Below are 16485 nucleotides of genomic sequence, written 5' to 3'. Positions count from 1 at the left end.
GTAAAAATCCAGGCAATGTGGCACTCCCTGGTGATAGAGGGCCTAGGCACCTTCTGTCTTGTTGCTGTCTTGTGTGATCACCATTCCCAAGAGAGCTGCCACATATGGTTCTGCTTGTCATGTCCTGCACATGGTCAAAGCCCATGATCGGCTAGCTTATCAAGCATCCTAGGGCACTGGTTGAGTCGGTCTGGAGGAAGGAGGGTCTTTTTCTAATTCACAAAAAGGGACCACCTGGACCTCAAGTTCTATGGGGAGGGTGGGCCTTTTTCTGAATTGCACACAGCAGTGTCGTGGTCCTGATGGTTCAAGATGGCTTTTCCAGTCCCAGGCCTTTTGTTCACATTCCGTTTAGCAGGAAGGAAAAACAAGGAGAAAGACAAACCTCCTCTCTTAAGAGTACTTCATAGAAGTTAAATATAACCATATCTACTTTTGTCCCGTTCTTCAGACATTTGGCCACTGCAAGGCAGGCTGGGGAATGTAGTCTTTATTTAGGTGGCTCTGTGGACAGCAAAAATTCAAGGATGAAGCATAGAATACATATTTGGGGACAGCTGAACATCTCTCCCACACCATCAAATTAGAGTAAACAGACAGTAAATACTGTTTACTACAGTAAACAGTAATTAGTTGAGGCCTTAGTCTATATCAGACACTGTTCTAAGTGCTTGAGGTTGATTAACTTATTTAAATTCTTATATCAGCCCTATGAGATATTGTTAAAATCCCCATTTTATAGATGATAGACTGAGTCACAAGAGGTTAAGTAACTCAACTGAAACACAGTAAATGACAAACCTGGGAAGTTGACTTCTGAGTGCATGCCCTTAGTTGGAAACCTACAACCTCTAAAGTGACTTAAGTTGGTTCACTGAGAAGCAATCCTGGGGCCTTTGGGGGAATTACTGAGAAGGAAGCTCTTTTTTGTTGTTGTTGTTACTAAACTAGTAGAACGCAAGCCTGGAACTGTGGCAGCCTAGAACTACTTCAGAAGCAATGTGAAAGCCCATTGGGAATGAGGTCCAGGAGGAATGCGGAACTGAGATGGGGAAAGAGATATTCTGGTGCTAGCAGGATTCACTGTGTCTGAAATCAGATACCTCTAGATTTTTCAGGTATTTTAAATTTTTTCTTCTCATCACTACTTCCACCTGCCCCACATACCTTTTTTAAAATTGAGCTTCTGAGATTCAGTAGAGTTGTCTTCCGACAACACAGTAAGTTAACCAAATTCAGTTAACATTTGTGGACCTATGTCTGAAGATCATTAAGTTGCATCACTGATTAAGACACTAAAGACAGAAGATGGAGTATGTTCTTAGAGCTACATGAATTAAGCAACTTAAGTAGTAACTTGTTGAGAGGTATGGAAGAATGGAAAGCGAGAAAGTTGCATATTTAGATATGTAGGGGGTGGGGCTGAGAAGAGAAGACTGAAAATTCAGAGACAACTATCGCAATAATGCTTAAGGTCTCTTTAATTTGCGTTCAACTCCTGGCTACATAACCTTGGGAAAGTTCACTCCTCTAAGCCAACATTTCTTGTGTAAGAGGAGATTAAAACTAGCATTTATATATCTTATTTGAGGTTGTGAGGATGATATGATCATACAGGTTAAGGCCTTAGGCCAGTGCCTGGAACACTAAATAATCAATAGCATTAGCCTTCCATAGCAGATGTGAGATTATAGAAGCAGTTTGAGGGAAGAAGCCTTAGAAATGTGGGTTAGGGCAAGGGCAGCATTTCAGTGTAACTAGAGAAGGCTTGCGGTTGGGGGGTCTAATTACTTTAATTCCCGAGAGTAATTAAGACCTGAAGAACAAGTTGGGACAAAGAAAGTAAGAAAGTGGAGTAATCAAGTAAGTTATTTTATATATATATATGTATATATATATATATATATATATAATATCAAACTAGTTTGGACCTATATTTATTTGGCAAATAAAGTTCCATTGAAGGTTTGGAAACAAAAGGGTGCTGAAGGACGGGGAATAGCACTTGCAAAGAGATGAAAGGAAACTGGCTTTTAAAAAAGTTGGAAATTCCCTACTGTGGGAAATGTACTAAAGAGATTACAATGATCTAGGCCTTTTCTCCTCAGGGTGATTCTAGATCTACAGCATCAGGAACATCTGGAAGCTTGTTAGACATGCAGAATCTCAGGCGCCACTCCAGACCTACTGAACTGGAGTCTACGTTTTGATAAGATCCCTGTATGATTTTACGCACATTAAAATTTGGGAAGCACTGGTCAAGGCTAGAGAAAAATGCATGGATTTCATTGTTTGAAATACAAAAGAATGCAGGAATGTGGTCCCAAATCACTGGAACATCTAAATGTTGGGAATACAGTGGCAACACGTCGCATAGTTTTCTTCAGGCTCTGTCTCATTTGAGGTGTGTGCCTACCAGGCACAGAAATGTAGCACTAACCATTGATCTACATCCTATCAGTGTTCTTTACACTAAAACTGATGCTAAGGAGTAATTCTGGCTCCCCAAGTTTTAAATCTTTAAGTGGCCTTGAAATTTTAGTGAATGATAACTCCTTGTTTATTGTGAATAAAGGAGAGTTGGATTAGTTATGTATTGCTGTATAACACATTACCCCAAAACTAAGCAGCTTAAAGCAACAAACTATTCTATCACTGTCTCTGTGGGTCAAGAATCCAGGAGTGGCTTAGCTGGATGGTTTGGCTCAGAATTTCTTATGAAGCTGTATCAAGCTATTGACAGGGGCTGCAGTCAGTCATCTGAGGCTTAACTAGGGCTGAAGGATCTATTTTCAAGATTGCTCACATAGTTGTTTGCAGGCCTGTTTCTCACCACATGTATGTATCCATAGACTGCATGAGTGGCTTCATGGAATGGCAGCTGGCTTTCCCAGAGCGAGTGAGCCAGGGGAGAGAGACAGAGACAGGTGGAAAGAGACAGAGAGGGGGCACTAAAAATGGAAGTTGCAGCCTTTTATAATCTAACAATGGAAATGACACACCATCACTTTTGCCATATGTTGGTCTCACAGACCAACCTTGGTACAATATGGTAAGGGATTACACAAGGGTGTGAATATCAGCAGGTGGAGGTCATTGATAGGCCATCTTGGAAACTGGCTACTCCAGGTGCAGCTTGTATAGCTGGGAGTGTCTTCAGTCTCTGTGGAGAGGAGGGTACTGAAACAATGGATGGCTTGCAGATCTCATACCCATATTTAAACTTCAAGAGCTACTGATCCAAGCAGAAATGGATTTTAGTCCTAATTGGTGGGGAAAAGAGGGGAATATGGAAGCAAAGAACACCTATTCACTTGAGATTGCCTTTATATTCCAAAAAATTGGATGCAGAACACTCTCAGCACTTCTTTAATTCATAATTGCATCAAAAGTGGGGAAGGGATGTTTTACTTGAAAATAGTCAAACCAGCTCCTCTAAACAGGCCATACTTGCCCGTATACTAACCTTCCTACATCAAAGGTTGGCCACAATGAATGATGAATATAACCAAATGTTGGGAAAACTTTTGCAACTCCTCTTATCAACAGGCCTGCAGATTCTGCTTCAGGTGATGCCATATGCTTCTTTATCAGCTCTGTGCATCTTTATGCAATCTCTCACACTGAACCAGGCATATGATGAACCCAACCCACTTTACATCCCATTGTCTACATAAACTATTAAAACTGAAAAAAAATTGTATAGAAGAGCTATTGTTGCCCATCTCCCTGGAATTTTGGCTGGGATAGATACCTCCAGTTCCTATATAAAAAATATTTAGGGACTTCCCTGGCAGTCCAGTGGGTAAGACTTTGCGCTTCCACTGCAAGGGGCACGGGTTCGACTAGGAATCTAAGATCCTGCATACCATGTGGCATGGCCAAAAAAAAAAATTTTTTTTTAAATTTTTCGTTTTCATTACAGAGGTATTCAGAGGAAAAACTGAATACATCACTAATCATCAACATCACTAATCATCAGGGAAATGCAAATTAAAACCATAATGAGATATCACCTTACACCTTTAGAATAAAGAAGAAATAAGTGTTGGCGAGGATGTGGACAAAAGGGAACCCTCATGCGCTGTTAGTGGGAATGTAAATTGGTGCAGCCACTGTGAAAGTTCCTCAAAATATTAAAAATAGAACTACTATATAATCCAGCAATTCCACTTCTGGGTATTTATTCAAAGAAAACAAAAACACTAATTTGAAAAGATATATACACCCTTATGTTCATTGCAGCATTAATTACAATAGCCAAGATATGGAGACAATCTAAGAGCCCATCAACAGATGAATGGATAAAGAAGATGTGGTACATATGCAAGTTGTTACCTGTGCTTCTGACAAATCGGCTATGGGTGGAATATTCCAAAGACCCCCTCCTGGAGTTCAATACATTTGCTAGAGTGACTAACAGAACCCAGAGAAACATTTTACTTACTAGATGTCTGGTTTATTATAAAAGGATATAACTCAGAAACAGCCAGGTGGAAGAGATGCATAGGGCAAGGTATGTGGAAAGGGATCTGAGCTTGCATGCCCTCTCCAGACCCCAGATCTCCACATGTTCACCAACCTGGAAGCTCTCTGAACCCCACCCTTTTGGATTTTTATGGAAGCTTCATTACACAGGCTGATTGATTAAATCACTGGCCATTGGTGATTGAAGTCAATCTCTAGCCTCTCTCCCTTCCCCTTCCCAGGAGGTTGGGGACAGGGTAAGGGGGTGACTGGGGGTGGGGTGGGAGTGGGGCTGAAAGTTCCAACCCTCTAATCTAAGGGTTGGTTCCCAGAGCAACTGGCCTGCATCCTTAGATCAGTAGGGACTTCCCCAAAGTCACCTCATTAACATAAAAAAAGACACCTTCAGGGCTCTCCTCACTTAGGAAATTCCAAGAGTTTTAGGAGGTATGTGCCAGGAATGGGGAACAAGACCAACTATATATTTCTTATTATAAATCACAATATCACACCTTCTAGGAAGACTAACACAAGAATTCAGCTAAAACATTGAGAATTGAAAAGTTAGCCATTATTTGATCTAACTTCTCCTTCACTATAATGGATTTTCTTTGGTATCCAAGACATCTGATAAATGAATCTTACTTAGATTAAACCCAACTCTGTCTCCTTGAATTATTCACCAATTGGTTCTTGTTCTCTGAAACAGTAGTTCAGCTTACTCTATGACTGCCTTTCAAGTGCTATTAAATAAAAATGCAAGTTTTAATACTAGGTCCTCATCTTTGACCTTAGGGAGTCACTTAAATACTTTGACTCACTGTTTCTTCAACTGCAAAATGGCAAGTCCTACTTTGTTCATGTCATAGGGTTGTTGGGAAAGTAACAGTAACCATTTATTAAATATTTACTATGTTCTAGGTACTAATGAGAACTTTATACAGTGAGTTATTAATACTCCTAATCCTATGAGGCTGGTGGTATTATTCCCATTTTACTGAGGAGAAAGTTGAGGCTGAGAAAAATTAAATAACTTGCCCAACTACTACAGAGTCATAGGACTAGGATTTGAACACAGTTCTGTCTGGCAGAAAATTCCTGGACTTAATCATTTTACTCTTTGGCCTGCTATGAAAGAAAGTACTTCATAAATTTCAATTATGCAAATATTTCAAATGATTTCCTTTAGCCTTTTCTCCAGGTGAAACATTCTCATTTTTTTTCAGTTATTCCTTGAAGAACTATCATTTCCCCAGCCCATATCATTAGATTCACTGTCCTCATGGAGTAGCATGTTTTTAAGGTTCCCACTTAATATATCCTAACTAGAATGGGAAGTGATGTCCTAATGTGGCTAGAGTTAGGAACAATATTCCACAATGCTTCTCCAGCTCATAACATTTATGTTCTACCTGTTTCTGAACCCAGACAAGCTAGAGCTTTGTTATCATCCTCCTCAATAGGCTACAAGGGTCAAACATGCTGGAACTTGTGTCTGAAATGAATGAATCAGTGTAGAATCTGAGTTCAACATCTTAAGAAATGTCCATAAGGAGGATATTGAAATAGGGGTGTCATTACAGAGCCCCTGACCACTTCACTTGCAAGGAAAACCTACCATAACCTTAGTGTATTTTAGGGCCTCTGTCCTGAGAGAGAAAGTTGTCAGTGTTTAGTGAATTGGAAGAACATAGACCCTCTTAACTACATAGTTAAACTGTAAAATAAAATTTCCAAATGCTGAAGAGCAAGAATGGAGCTTATATCATCACAAGGAGCCCCATTTATTTATCTAGGGCTTATTCTCTTGTTGGCCAATGGGCCCCTGAGCTAAATGCAATGATAAGATTAATTTTAAAAAGCAAGACATTGTTATTTTTTCAAATGTTAGAGTTTTCTCGTTCAAAATGAACAAGGTGTTGTGAATTTTATTACCTTTTACTACCTGGCCTTTCTACTTTTGGCCAAAACAAAATGAAAAGATGTTTTCTATTTCATGTAAGAATGATTTTCTCCAGTAACAGTTGTGAGAAAAAGTTATGTGCAATAACAACCACCTAATATATTTTTATATTAAAGTGTCATTCAAAACAGTTTGTAGTAGATGGCATATGAATAGAGGAGCTGAAAATAATGAGTTTTATTGATGTAAATTGTTGAACGCTAAAGCAAAGGTAGCTCATCTCTTGAGTAAGATCTTTTAAGTTTAAGATGTTTCTTTCCAAAGAGTTTCCTTGGGCTCTGCATCTAAAGTAACTTGCCAGTCACTCCTGTCATGCTGTTCAGCTTCATTTCCTTCATTCATGTTCCTATCATATATTTCCTTGTTTATATTTGCTCATTGTCTATCTCTCCTCTACTGAAATGTAAACTCCAGACCATATTTTATTATCCCAGTGCATAGAACACTGCACATAGTAAGCACATGATACTTGCTGAATGAATGAATCCGTTTTGAAATCATAAAATTGTTAACCATTTACTCTAGGCTAGCCCACCAGTTTGTGTTCTTTTGTTTTGTTTTTGTTTTCGCTGTTGTTCAGCCTGTCAACAGTTTATTATATCTTCTCCGTCCACTGTGGATTTATTTATTTGGATGTGATTCCAGTCATTCTGATTTAGTGTATTATAGCGGAGAGCATTTATCAGATACTTAACAGAGCAGTGTTTGGTGTGAGGTGTATTATAACTAGGTTTTGCTAATAAAGTAATAGAGTTCGTGGATTTTTAAAGAAATAAGTCAGAGTGGGGTTTTTTTTCCTTTAAAAAAGTCACACCACTGACTTGCGTTTTCTTGAGTGGGAGAGAAAGGGAGGGGTGGGCTGCCAGGACGTTCCTAACTTTGGGCACCCAAAAGCAAGTGTGTGGAGAAGAGAGACTGAGATCCACCGCTTCTGAGGCAACTTTCATATCAGCTGCCTGGGCTAAGAGGTATGAGATTAAGAGCAGTGAGATTATGTTATGGCCCTTGTTTCAGCTGAAGACAAACAAAGTGTAGACTGCATAGTAGGATCCCACTGGATGCCTGTTAAGTAGGTTAGGTTGAAGCACGTTATCAGATTGTATCTGATGGATGGGTGAGAAACTCAGTGCCAGGTACCCTGGAGGTGCTCAGTCGATATGGGTTCATCTTAGCAATAATGCTGAGGCTCCAACTACTACTTGATGGTTTCATTTTACAATTTGTATGGGCAGAGCAGGAATCATCATCGAAGCTGGGAGGGTCTAGCACTAGGTGTTTAGAAAAATCATTTCATTTCTTATGTTTTGGGGGATGAGAACTAAAGGGGAATAGTGTATTTCTTTGTGCCCCGAGAATCACATGTGTTTATCTTTCAGCCTTGACATGGTCATAAAATATGTTTTCTTTAAAGGAAAAATTTATGGAAAATTCATGTTCATGTTGAATGATTTTAGGGTTGATTTGTTATTTATACATTTCTTTCTAATTGTGTTTTTTTCTTTTTACATTGCGAAAGAAGTAGATTCTGGCTATGAAGTCCAAACTATCACTGGGGAAAATGAACTTCACCAAGTCATTTGTCATGACAAAAATGGCTTATCAGTCATAGTTAAAACAATCTAGGAGTTGGTAAAGATATTTTGATTTGTTCTTGTGAAAGATTTACTTCTTAAGACAAGTCTAAAATACTTAAAATACTGAAGTGCAAATACTTAGATAGCAAATGTATTTAAACCTCAAAACTCAAAAACATTTAGGAGACCATGTATTTACCTATGGGCTCAATAAAACACTTGAAAATATTTTGTTTTATAGTCACACATTTTATTACAAATTTCTTTTATTTTGTACCTAATAGAAAAGCAAGTTTGGAGTCTATTTACAAGTACTATATACATTTACATATATTACATACAGTTAATGAATTTAAAGAAAATGGGCAGAGAAACACAATATATATGGAAGAATATGCCACTGTACATGGTTTATTATCATGGTCCTTAGTATTACTGAATCTTTACTATAGTAATAAATACAGTTCTATATTTACACATCTTATAAAACATCTCATAAATGTATTTTTTTCAATTCCAAGTTAAAACATCTGATCAAAATAAACATGCTTATATAAAAATAAATCTACCTAACAGTCTTTTGGTTTGGATGTATTGAAGCTAATGTAGTATAATAGAAATTATGAATTAATCCTTTGACCTTTAGTATTTAATAATTTTGCCTTGTACAATACCTAACACAGGTATTAAATATGGAATAAGCAGATAAGTCATGTTCTTGACATCAGGTAGGTTGATCCAAAGACAACATAGCTAAAACCAAGCTAAATAAACGGATACTATATTACCAAGTTCCTGTTGAGTCAAAAGTGGTTTCAGATATTGTTGCTAAAGCTACTAGAGGTACATATGAGAAGTTATGTCAGTGGATTTAGTTTATGCTCTGTCTGCATTTGATTGTTACCTTATGATGCACATCAGTTTGAATCAAGTGATAAAACCTCCTGTGAAAAACGTGCACTCACCCAGGGGGAAAATAATCCCAGGTTGCTTACCGTCTTTTCTGCGTATGTCCATTGCCGGCAATGGAGTTTTCTTCGAACCTCTGGGGCACCAAGGAGTTAAAAATGAATTAGACAAGAAAACCTCATCTGTACATCATTGCCTTCATGGCAATTTATGAATTTAAGTTCATTTTCCTTTCAAAGTATTTGTAAGCAGTTTTATTCCACTGAGGGTGGAACCATCTAGTGCTGATACATAAAATCTAGCATCTCTAAAAATGATGTGACTATGAAGGAATTAATAGTGCCTTATGTTATCCATTCACAGGGGTATTGGTGACCTGGAAGGATCCTTTCTGAGGAAAGGTGAAGCAGTACTAAAACATCTCCACATGGTCATGAAAATGAAATCCTATTGGTCACAACCATTACTTAGTAATGTAGGCCATTTAAAAACTCTTATTTTCCTAATATCTCCAACCATATATGAAGGGGTTTTCTGGTTTAAAACCCCTTTCGTAAGCAAGTGAGTTGAAAAAGAATTCAATTGAAATCATGGAGAATTTTTTGAACATTTCAATCTGTTTTTTAAATATTTATATATATTTTAGGCTTACCTGAAGAGTGTGACTGAGTTATATAGCTGAACGAGTTATATAAGCAGCATTTAGACTTATTTTTCACTCTCTTGTATCAATATTTATCAGCTTTTTGACACTGAGAGGTTTTTTTTTTTAAATCAAGTTTCAACTCAGCTCTTTTAAGTTACTGCTCTGATATACTCAACCTCACATTTTTGGGTTTTCAACTTTTGAAAACTTTTTCTCACATATTAATTAGAGACATGGGACAAATGCCACAGATGAAAGATGACAGCTTTCGGTCATCGGACAAGCTGGTGGTGACCCAGAATTGGAAGGCAGGTCATAGGCTCTGCTGGCACTGGTGAAGGTTACCAAGGCCTGGGTTGAGTCACAGGACTGTTTCTCAACATCATCAGAGTTAATAGACGTCAGGCTTGTGTGTTTCGATCTTGTCCAGAAGTGGGTTTGCTTTCCCAGGCTCCCCAGATCCTCCTTAAAATGGGGATTGAAAAGGATGTAGAGAAGGGGATTGAGACATGCAGGAAGGGGGACAATCACCAGAAGGATAAACTTAATTACTTCAGGGCTGATGAATGTGAGGTTCAGTAAAGAGGAGAAGGACAAGAAAGCCACCGGGCAGTAAAGGATACAGTTGGTGAAGAGCAACAGAGCAATGTGCTTCACCATAGAACAGTCCCAAATATTCTCCAGGTCTCCCTTTTCCAAATTGCAGTAGAGCTTGGTGTAGGCAATGGTCATCACGAGAAAGCAAAGGGAATTGAGCAAGACCAGGGCCACCATGTAGCCTGTGGCGCTAGGCTCCCCAAAGGGCAGCGGCAGGCAGAGCGGGGAGGCGCTGTACTCGCTGCCGCCCAGCAGGGGAACCGCGGCGATGGTCACGGCCAGCAGGGCGCAGAGCGCAACGATTGCTTTCAGACTGGGAAAAGGAGCTTTCGTTTCGAATTTTGCAGAGCATTTCACAGAGAACCCACGCTCCAGGGCTGCCAGGGTAAGCAGGAAAACCGAGGATTCCGAAGCAAAAATGGACAAAAACCCGACGACCTGGCAGCCGACCCCCTGCTCCCACCACGCACCGTGCTGCGCAAAGCTGCCAAAAGTAAAGGCATCCACGCCGGCCAGCACAGCACTGGAGACCCCCGTGAGCATGTTCACCACGGCTATTAACCCAATTAACAGTTTTACGGAGGAAATGTACAGAGGGGCTCTGAACACGGTTGAGGTCACCAGGGCATTACACGTCAGCGCCAAAACTGCTATGGTCCACACTCCAATGCGGATCAGCCAGCTACCGAACAGGTATTCGCAGAGTTTGAAAGGGCCTAGAAGTCCAAGGAAGAAAAAGACTGGGTATCAAATTAGGGTTCACAACTTTTGCCAAATTACCTCTTTGTTTCTCTTATTAGGATACCAAGAGACAGAGACCAGTAACAGCCATGGTAACACACAGTTCCCTTATGGCTTCCACTTTATTAAACCACTATTTAATGTAAAGGTGAGTATACCAGGTGCCCAGATTTTCAAGCTATGCCCAGAGGAATGGAGCCAGGGAGTTAAATCACTGGATTCAGGTCCCCCAAATACAGCAGTGTGAGGGCCAGGTAACAAGTCAGATCTCTGGTTTTTGTTTTTTAATAAAGTTTTTTTTTTTGATGTGGACCATATTTAAAGTCTTTATTCAATTTGTTACAATATTGCTTCTGTTTTTTTTTTTTATGTTTTGTTTTTTTGGTCTGAAGGCATGTGGGATCTTTTCTGCCCACAGGGAGACCAGGGATTGAACCCGCACCCCCTGCATTGGAAGGCGAAGTCTTAACCACTGGACCACCAGGGAAGTCCCTCCTGGGCTTTTTATGGTATTTATCCAGAATGCTTCAAAAAAGGTTCCGTAAACAGGGAAGGAGAATCCTAGGGAAATACTCAGTGATGTTAGAAGAGGAAGTATGAAGGTGCATTTCATGAGAATGTTGTCTTAGGTTTAGATTGACATTTGATGTTTAGGAGCAAGGAACCATCAAATTGTTGAAAATAAAATATCAACTCTCCCCAGCTGTCTTTTTTTTTTTTCCAACTGGTCTATCCTATTTCAGGGAATGGGACAAACAATTAAGTGAATAATATAGTTTTTACTTATCTCTAAAACTATTATTTGCTTTAACCAAAGAGCTATTTAGAGAAGACTTACAAGAAATCACTGTCAAAAATCAGTGATTACATGAAGCAAGACTGTTGCATACCAGACTAAATAGCTAATATTATTTTTAAAATTACAACTACTTCTAACTATAAGATTGGTTCTTTAATTTCCATTAATCTGAATCAAAAGTCTCCTACAAAAATCCTATTTATGAATGGAGACCAACTCCAGGGAACGAACATTTGTATTTTAAAGGTCCCCATGGGGTGGGATATTGATGAGCTGCAAAGGTGGCACAGATTTTTGCCTTGAAGTGTAGCCAAATGTCCCTGATGGCCTCAGAGTTAAGGGTGGGTACTGCTGCTGAGCAGTTCTGATGCCTTTCTCACCTGGGGAAGGTGAGCATTGCACCGAATGAAGGGCTTTCAGGTCTTCCTCAAAATCAAGCAGGAAATCTTCAAGGTCACGCTCATCTGCAGGAATGAGAAGTTCTGGAATGATTAGTTCTGTCTCTCTTTTCAGAGACCAACTTCCAGGGAGGAGAGTCCTGGATTGCCCTGGAGACATGAAATGTCACAAAGGGAACTGAGGGTCAGACCTCCCACTTTTCCCTGGGCTTTCCTGCAAGTCTATTATAAAATTGCTTTGGGATGTTCTACTCAAGCTACTATATGACAGTATTTCAGCAGAACTGGGGGCAAGGTACAGTAACCCTGGACTCCCTGTCATAACGTCGAAGCTCTCTCATTCTGTTCTTGTTCCCTGGAGCTTACGATGGCCCCAAATTGCACTGACCTAAATTAGAGAGAGAGCGTGGGCCTCTCCATTCAGTGGAAGAACCACTTTATCCAGTTTTCTAACACTTAGATGGCTATAGTGCAAATGTTCTGAGCTGTGTTCTCTGAGTACAAGAGGGAGGATTAGTAAGTTTCAATCTTTCTGGGGAATTCTGCGTAACAGAGGACAAATCAAGTAACTGCTTGGTGCTTGGATTAGCTATCCATGAAACAGGAGTTTTGTGATCTAACACACTTACTGATTTAATTGGTCTGGTGTGAGGTTTGGGCACCAGTGTTTTTTAAAAGCTTCTGTGTGATTACAATATATGGACCAGGGTTGCGAATCATTGTCCTTGAAAATAAACTCCACGAAGAACCTTGTCTCTCTTGTTCATTGTGTGCCTCTAGGGCATAGAACAGTGCCTGGCACACAGTAGACACTCTAATTATTTTTTTTTGGGGGGGGGTGAATAAATATAGTAGAAATTAGGGTGGGTGAGGCAGAAAAAGCAAAAATGAAAGCGAGAACAAGAGCAAGACGTATGCTGTAGCCTAAAATAAAAAAGCCAAGGACTATAATATCAGCTCCTTAATCAGATCTGTGTGCAGGAAGAAAAGTTAAGATAATGTGCAGACTGAATCATACTTGCTTGGGAATCAACATATCATTAAGACCCAAAGGAAGAAAAGCCAGTCTATTTAGACTCTGTGCAAACTTGCAAGGTTGGCAGGGAAAGGAAATTGGGGGCTGCCCAGAGCACTGCCTCATTACCACAGGTGTGGTTTGAGGTACATTGTTGTCTATTTAAGTCAGGTCTTGCTTCAAGGAAAGCCAAGTGCTTTACAGACATTATCTCGTTTCACTTTCCTGACAGCTAGCCTTGTGGGGGGTAGGTGGGGAGAATGTTTTAGGATTAGTTGGATAAGAAGTTGGATTCTTAAGCCCTTCTGCTGAAATATGGAGGCATCTAAAAACGTCTATATCCTCCACTCCCCACTGGGGTTTAAGAATAAAAATAGATTGTATTTTCTGGAGAAAAAAGCGCAGAAGCATGTTTGAAAAAGTTATCCACAGGGATAAGGCCCTCATAAAAGTTTATGAAAATATTGATAATCAATTTTAATATTTACCCTGAGGACAATATGTGCTAAAAGGGATCTAATTGTAAATATAAGTATTAAGAAATCCTTAGAGAAAAGATGACTTTTTAGAATGAATCCTAAAGGAGTTTTCTCTTTCTCTAAGAATCTTTAAAAAGTGGGATTGATTCTCAACTTGCCGGGGTGATTACACAGGGACTCGTTTGGAGTTCAGATGATCTGCTCGATGACTTTTCAAGCCCCGTTCAGACACAATTTCATCACAGTGACATAGCAGCTCTTACCTTGAACTTGAAACATTCCAGCATCTTTCTTATGCAGGTCATCTGCACTGCTGTTGTCGCCTTTATTCCATTGATTAGAAATTTTATAGACATTTTCACATACTCCAAATGCACAGCACTGATATGCATAAGGCATTTCTATAACCCTTTGAATGAACAAAATCAAACAAAACACACACTTAAAGAAATAGATTGTTAAATACAGTGCTCATCTTTCACTTAATAATTCTGCCTGTGGATTTTAGCCTTAATAAGTAATCTAAAATATTAACTATGTGCATAAAGATGTTGATTACAGTGCTATTCATAACAACGGAGTTATTAAAAATTATTGCCATGAAATGTTGACAGTTGCTGAGGTTGAGTGATGGATATATTATTTTCTCTACTTTTGTGTTTGAAAATTTCCATAATAAAAACATTAAAAAATGATTGTTAGGAAAATTGTAACACCATTAAAAAGCGCTTATGGTATGACATAACATAAAGTGACACAAAGGTGATATAAGTTTGTATACGTACTGTGATTCTAACAATTAAAAATACATTGGAAACAAAATCTGGAAGGAAATAACATTAAACTTTGTTTAAGGGTATTTGTAGACTTTTCTTCCTCTCTTATTTTCTAAACTCTCTTTTGGGGTTATGGTTTTAAAGTATGTAAAAAGTACTGTGGTTTAATATATATACAGAATATATATATGTGTATATACATATATATATAAAATCTTTCAAGGGACTTTATCACTAATAAGTGTAACAGGTTTTAAAGAGCATTACTTCCTCAAACAAATATTAATTTAGTACATTTTATTAGAACATATACATAAGCAAGACGAATTTAAACATGTCAACAGGAGTACAATTATGTTATAATGTTATTTAATTACATGTCCTAGTTTGTATCTCACGGATCAATGGTTTTCAAACTCTTTCCATGAACTCTGTGGTTCCAGGAGGCATCTTTGAAGAAGGAAGGAAGTGTGGTCAGGAAGACACGTTCTCCCACTCCAGGGCTTGTCCTAACAATGCCCCAGGGGTGAGGGACTTGAAGGCATGAAATGCAATTCAAAAGAGTCCCATAAATTTTGAAAACCACTATAACACGTCTATTGTTTCACATGACCACAAATGTATCTTATTAGTTTTAATGACAAACTCACTTGAGTTCTGGAAAGTTTTCAGATGATATCAAGCTCTGTAAGGCATGATTTCCTGTTAATTTTAAGTGAGTTAAACCATGTAACCCAGTTACAGGAAAAGACGACAGGCGGTTGGATGATAGGTCCCTGCAAAACATCAAACAACAATTGGCTTTTAGTCTGTGTTAGCATAAAACGATTATGTTAAAAAAGCAACCTAAAGATGATTAAACTGCTCCATAAAAACTTCTAAGCAGGGTCCTTCCTCTTAATGGTAAAAGGAACCATTTTGGTTTTAGCTCCTGACAACTCTTCTATTTACAATCAGAATTGCAGGAGGAAAAATGTTTTAATCACACCCAAATTGTAATTTCTACATTCAGCTTAATTTTGCCAGATGGGGATATCGAAAATCAAGTGGAGGGTGCTACATGTAATTTGAAAAGTGGTGCTGACTAGATCAAGTTAGGGGTGAGGGGGAAAACATTGTTGGGGGTTTATTTTCTTCCTTCTCGTCATAACTTCTGTCTGACCAGTTCCTTCTTTCTCTCTGAGACACGGGAGAAGGGGAGAGGAAGGAGCAAGAGGTGGAAAGGGAGGGAAAAAATGGACAGGAAGATTTTCTGTTAGTCAAGATGGCAAACTGTAAAATGAAAGACCTTTAGAACTGAACTGATGTCTTAGTCCATTCCACCTGATGGCTCAGCAAAAATGGAAAATTTCACCTCAATAGCCAGAACCAGCTGTCACCCAGATTGTCATTTATCCACGTAAGGACGCACATGGCCTTGGAGGGGTGGGGGATGGGAAGTGAGGTGCTCTATTCTGGTGTGATCCAGCTCCAGCGCAGGAGACACTGAGAGCTGGGCATTCTGTGCACTGCAGGCTTTTTCAGCAAAACCAACATTTTTGATTAATCAGATGGGGCCCAATTATTAAAAGACATGCCATAAACAAGTCATGAAATACTCACAGCTTTCTTAGAGATGGCAAAGTGGAAAATGCATTGGGGTGGATAATGGCAATTTTGTTCCAAGCTAAATTCCTATTAAAAAAAAAAAAAAGGCAAGTGAGAGGATTATATAAAAGAAGACTGTGTGAAGTTTTACCATATATATTCATTCTTCTAACAAAATGTAATTTCCATTCAGGACAGGAGCAGTTAACTATCAAATCATCTTTCAGATGCAGATATTAATAGTATAAAATGATGAAAGAGAGAATTTTAAAGCAACCTTGTTTAAATCAATCCAGGAAAATCCTTCAGGTGGATACTTTAGATTTTACTCTCTTCTTGCTAAAAAGTTGACTTTAACATGGTTGTAAAATTTTATTAGGGCATTTCTAAGATGAGTGGGGGTCAGGGAGTTGGAAGAGACAGGAACTTCTGAGGCTCTTCCTCTGACAGGCAAGTAAATTTTAAGTTATAAAATGTCCCCGGATATGTAATGAAACTCAACAAAAATTTGTGTACATTGTCCACGTATGTCAG

At 38.9% G+C, this 16485-nt stretch overlaps 1 protein-coding gene across 3 annotated transcripts in view; it reads right to left on the bottom strand.

Annotated features, from left to right (window-relative positions):
* Positions 1 to 9711: 9711 nt before the first annotated feature.
* Positions 9712 to 16485, bottom strand: part of LGR5 (leucine rich repeat containing G protein-coupled receptor 5) — a 121442-nt gene continuing 114668 nt past the window's right edge. For all 3 annotated transcript variants that reach the window (XM_007111574.2, XM_007111575.3, XM_007111576.3), the window contains 5 exons: positions 15967 to 16038; positions 15015 to 15140; positions 13852 to 13997; positions 12077 to 12160; positions 9712 to 10872 (listed from right to left, as the gene is read on the bottom strand). In XM_007111574.2, coding sequence (XP_007111636.1) covers positions 9785 to 10872; positions 12077 to 12160; positions 13852 to 13997; positions 15015 to 15140; positions 15967 to 16038 — 1516 coding nt within the window. In that variant the 3' untranslated portion in view covers positions 9712 to 9784. The remainder of the gene's footprint in view (positions 10873 to 12076; positions 12161 to 13851; positions 13998 to 15014; positions 15141 to 15966; positions 16039 to 16485) is intronic.

Source organism: Physeter macrocephalus, chromosome 6 (assembly GCF_002837175.3).
Source record: "Physeter macrocephalus isolate SW-GA chromosome 6, ASM283717v5, whole genome shotgun sequence".
Taxonomy (NCBI): Eukaryota; Metazoa; Chordata; class Mammalia; order Artiodactyla; family Physeteridae; genus Physeter; species Physeter macrocephalus.
Note: the sequence above shows the minus strand (reverse complement) of the source record. Positions and strands in the feature narration are given on the sequence as shown.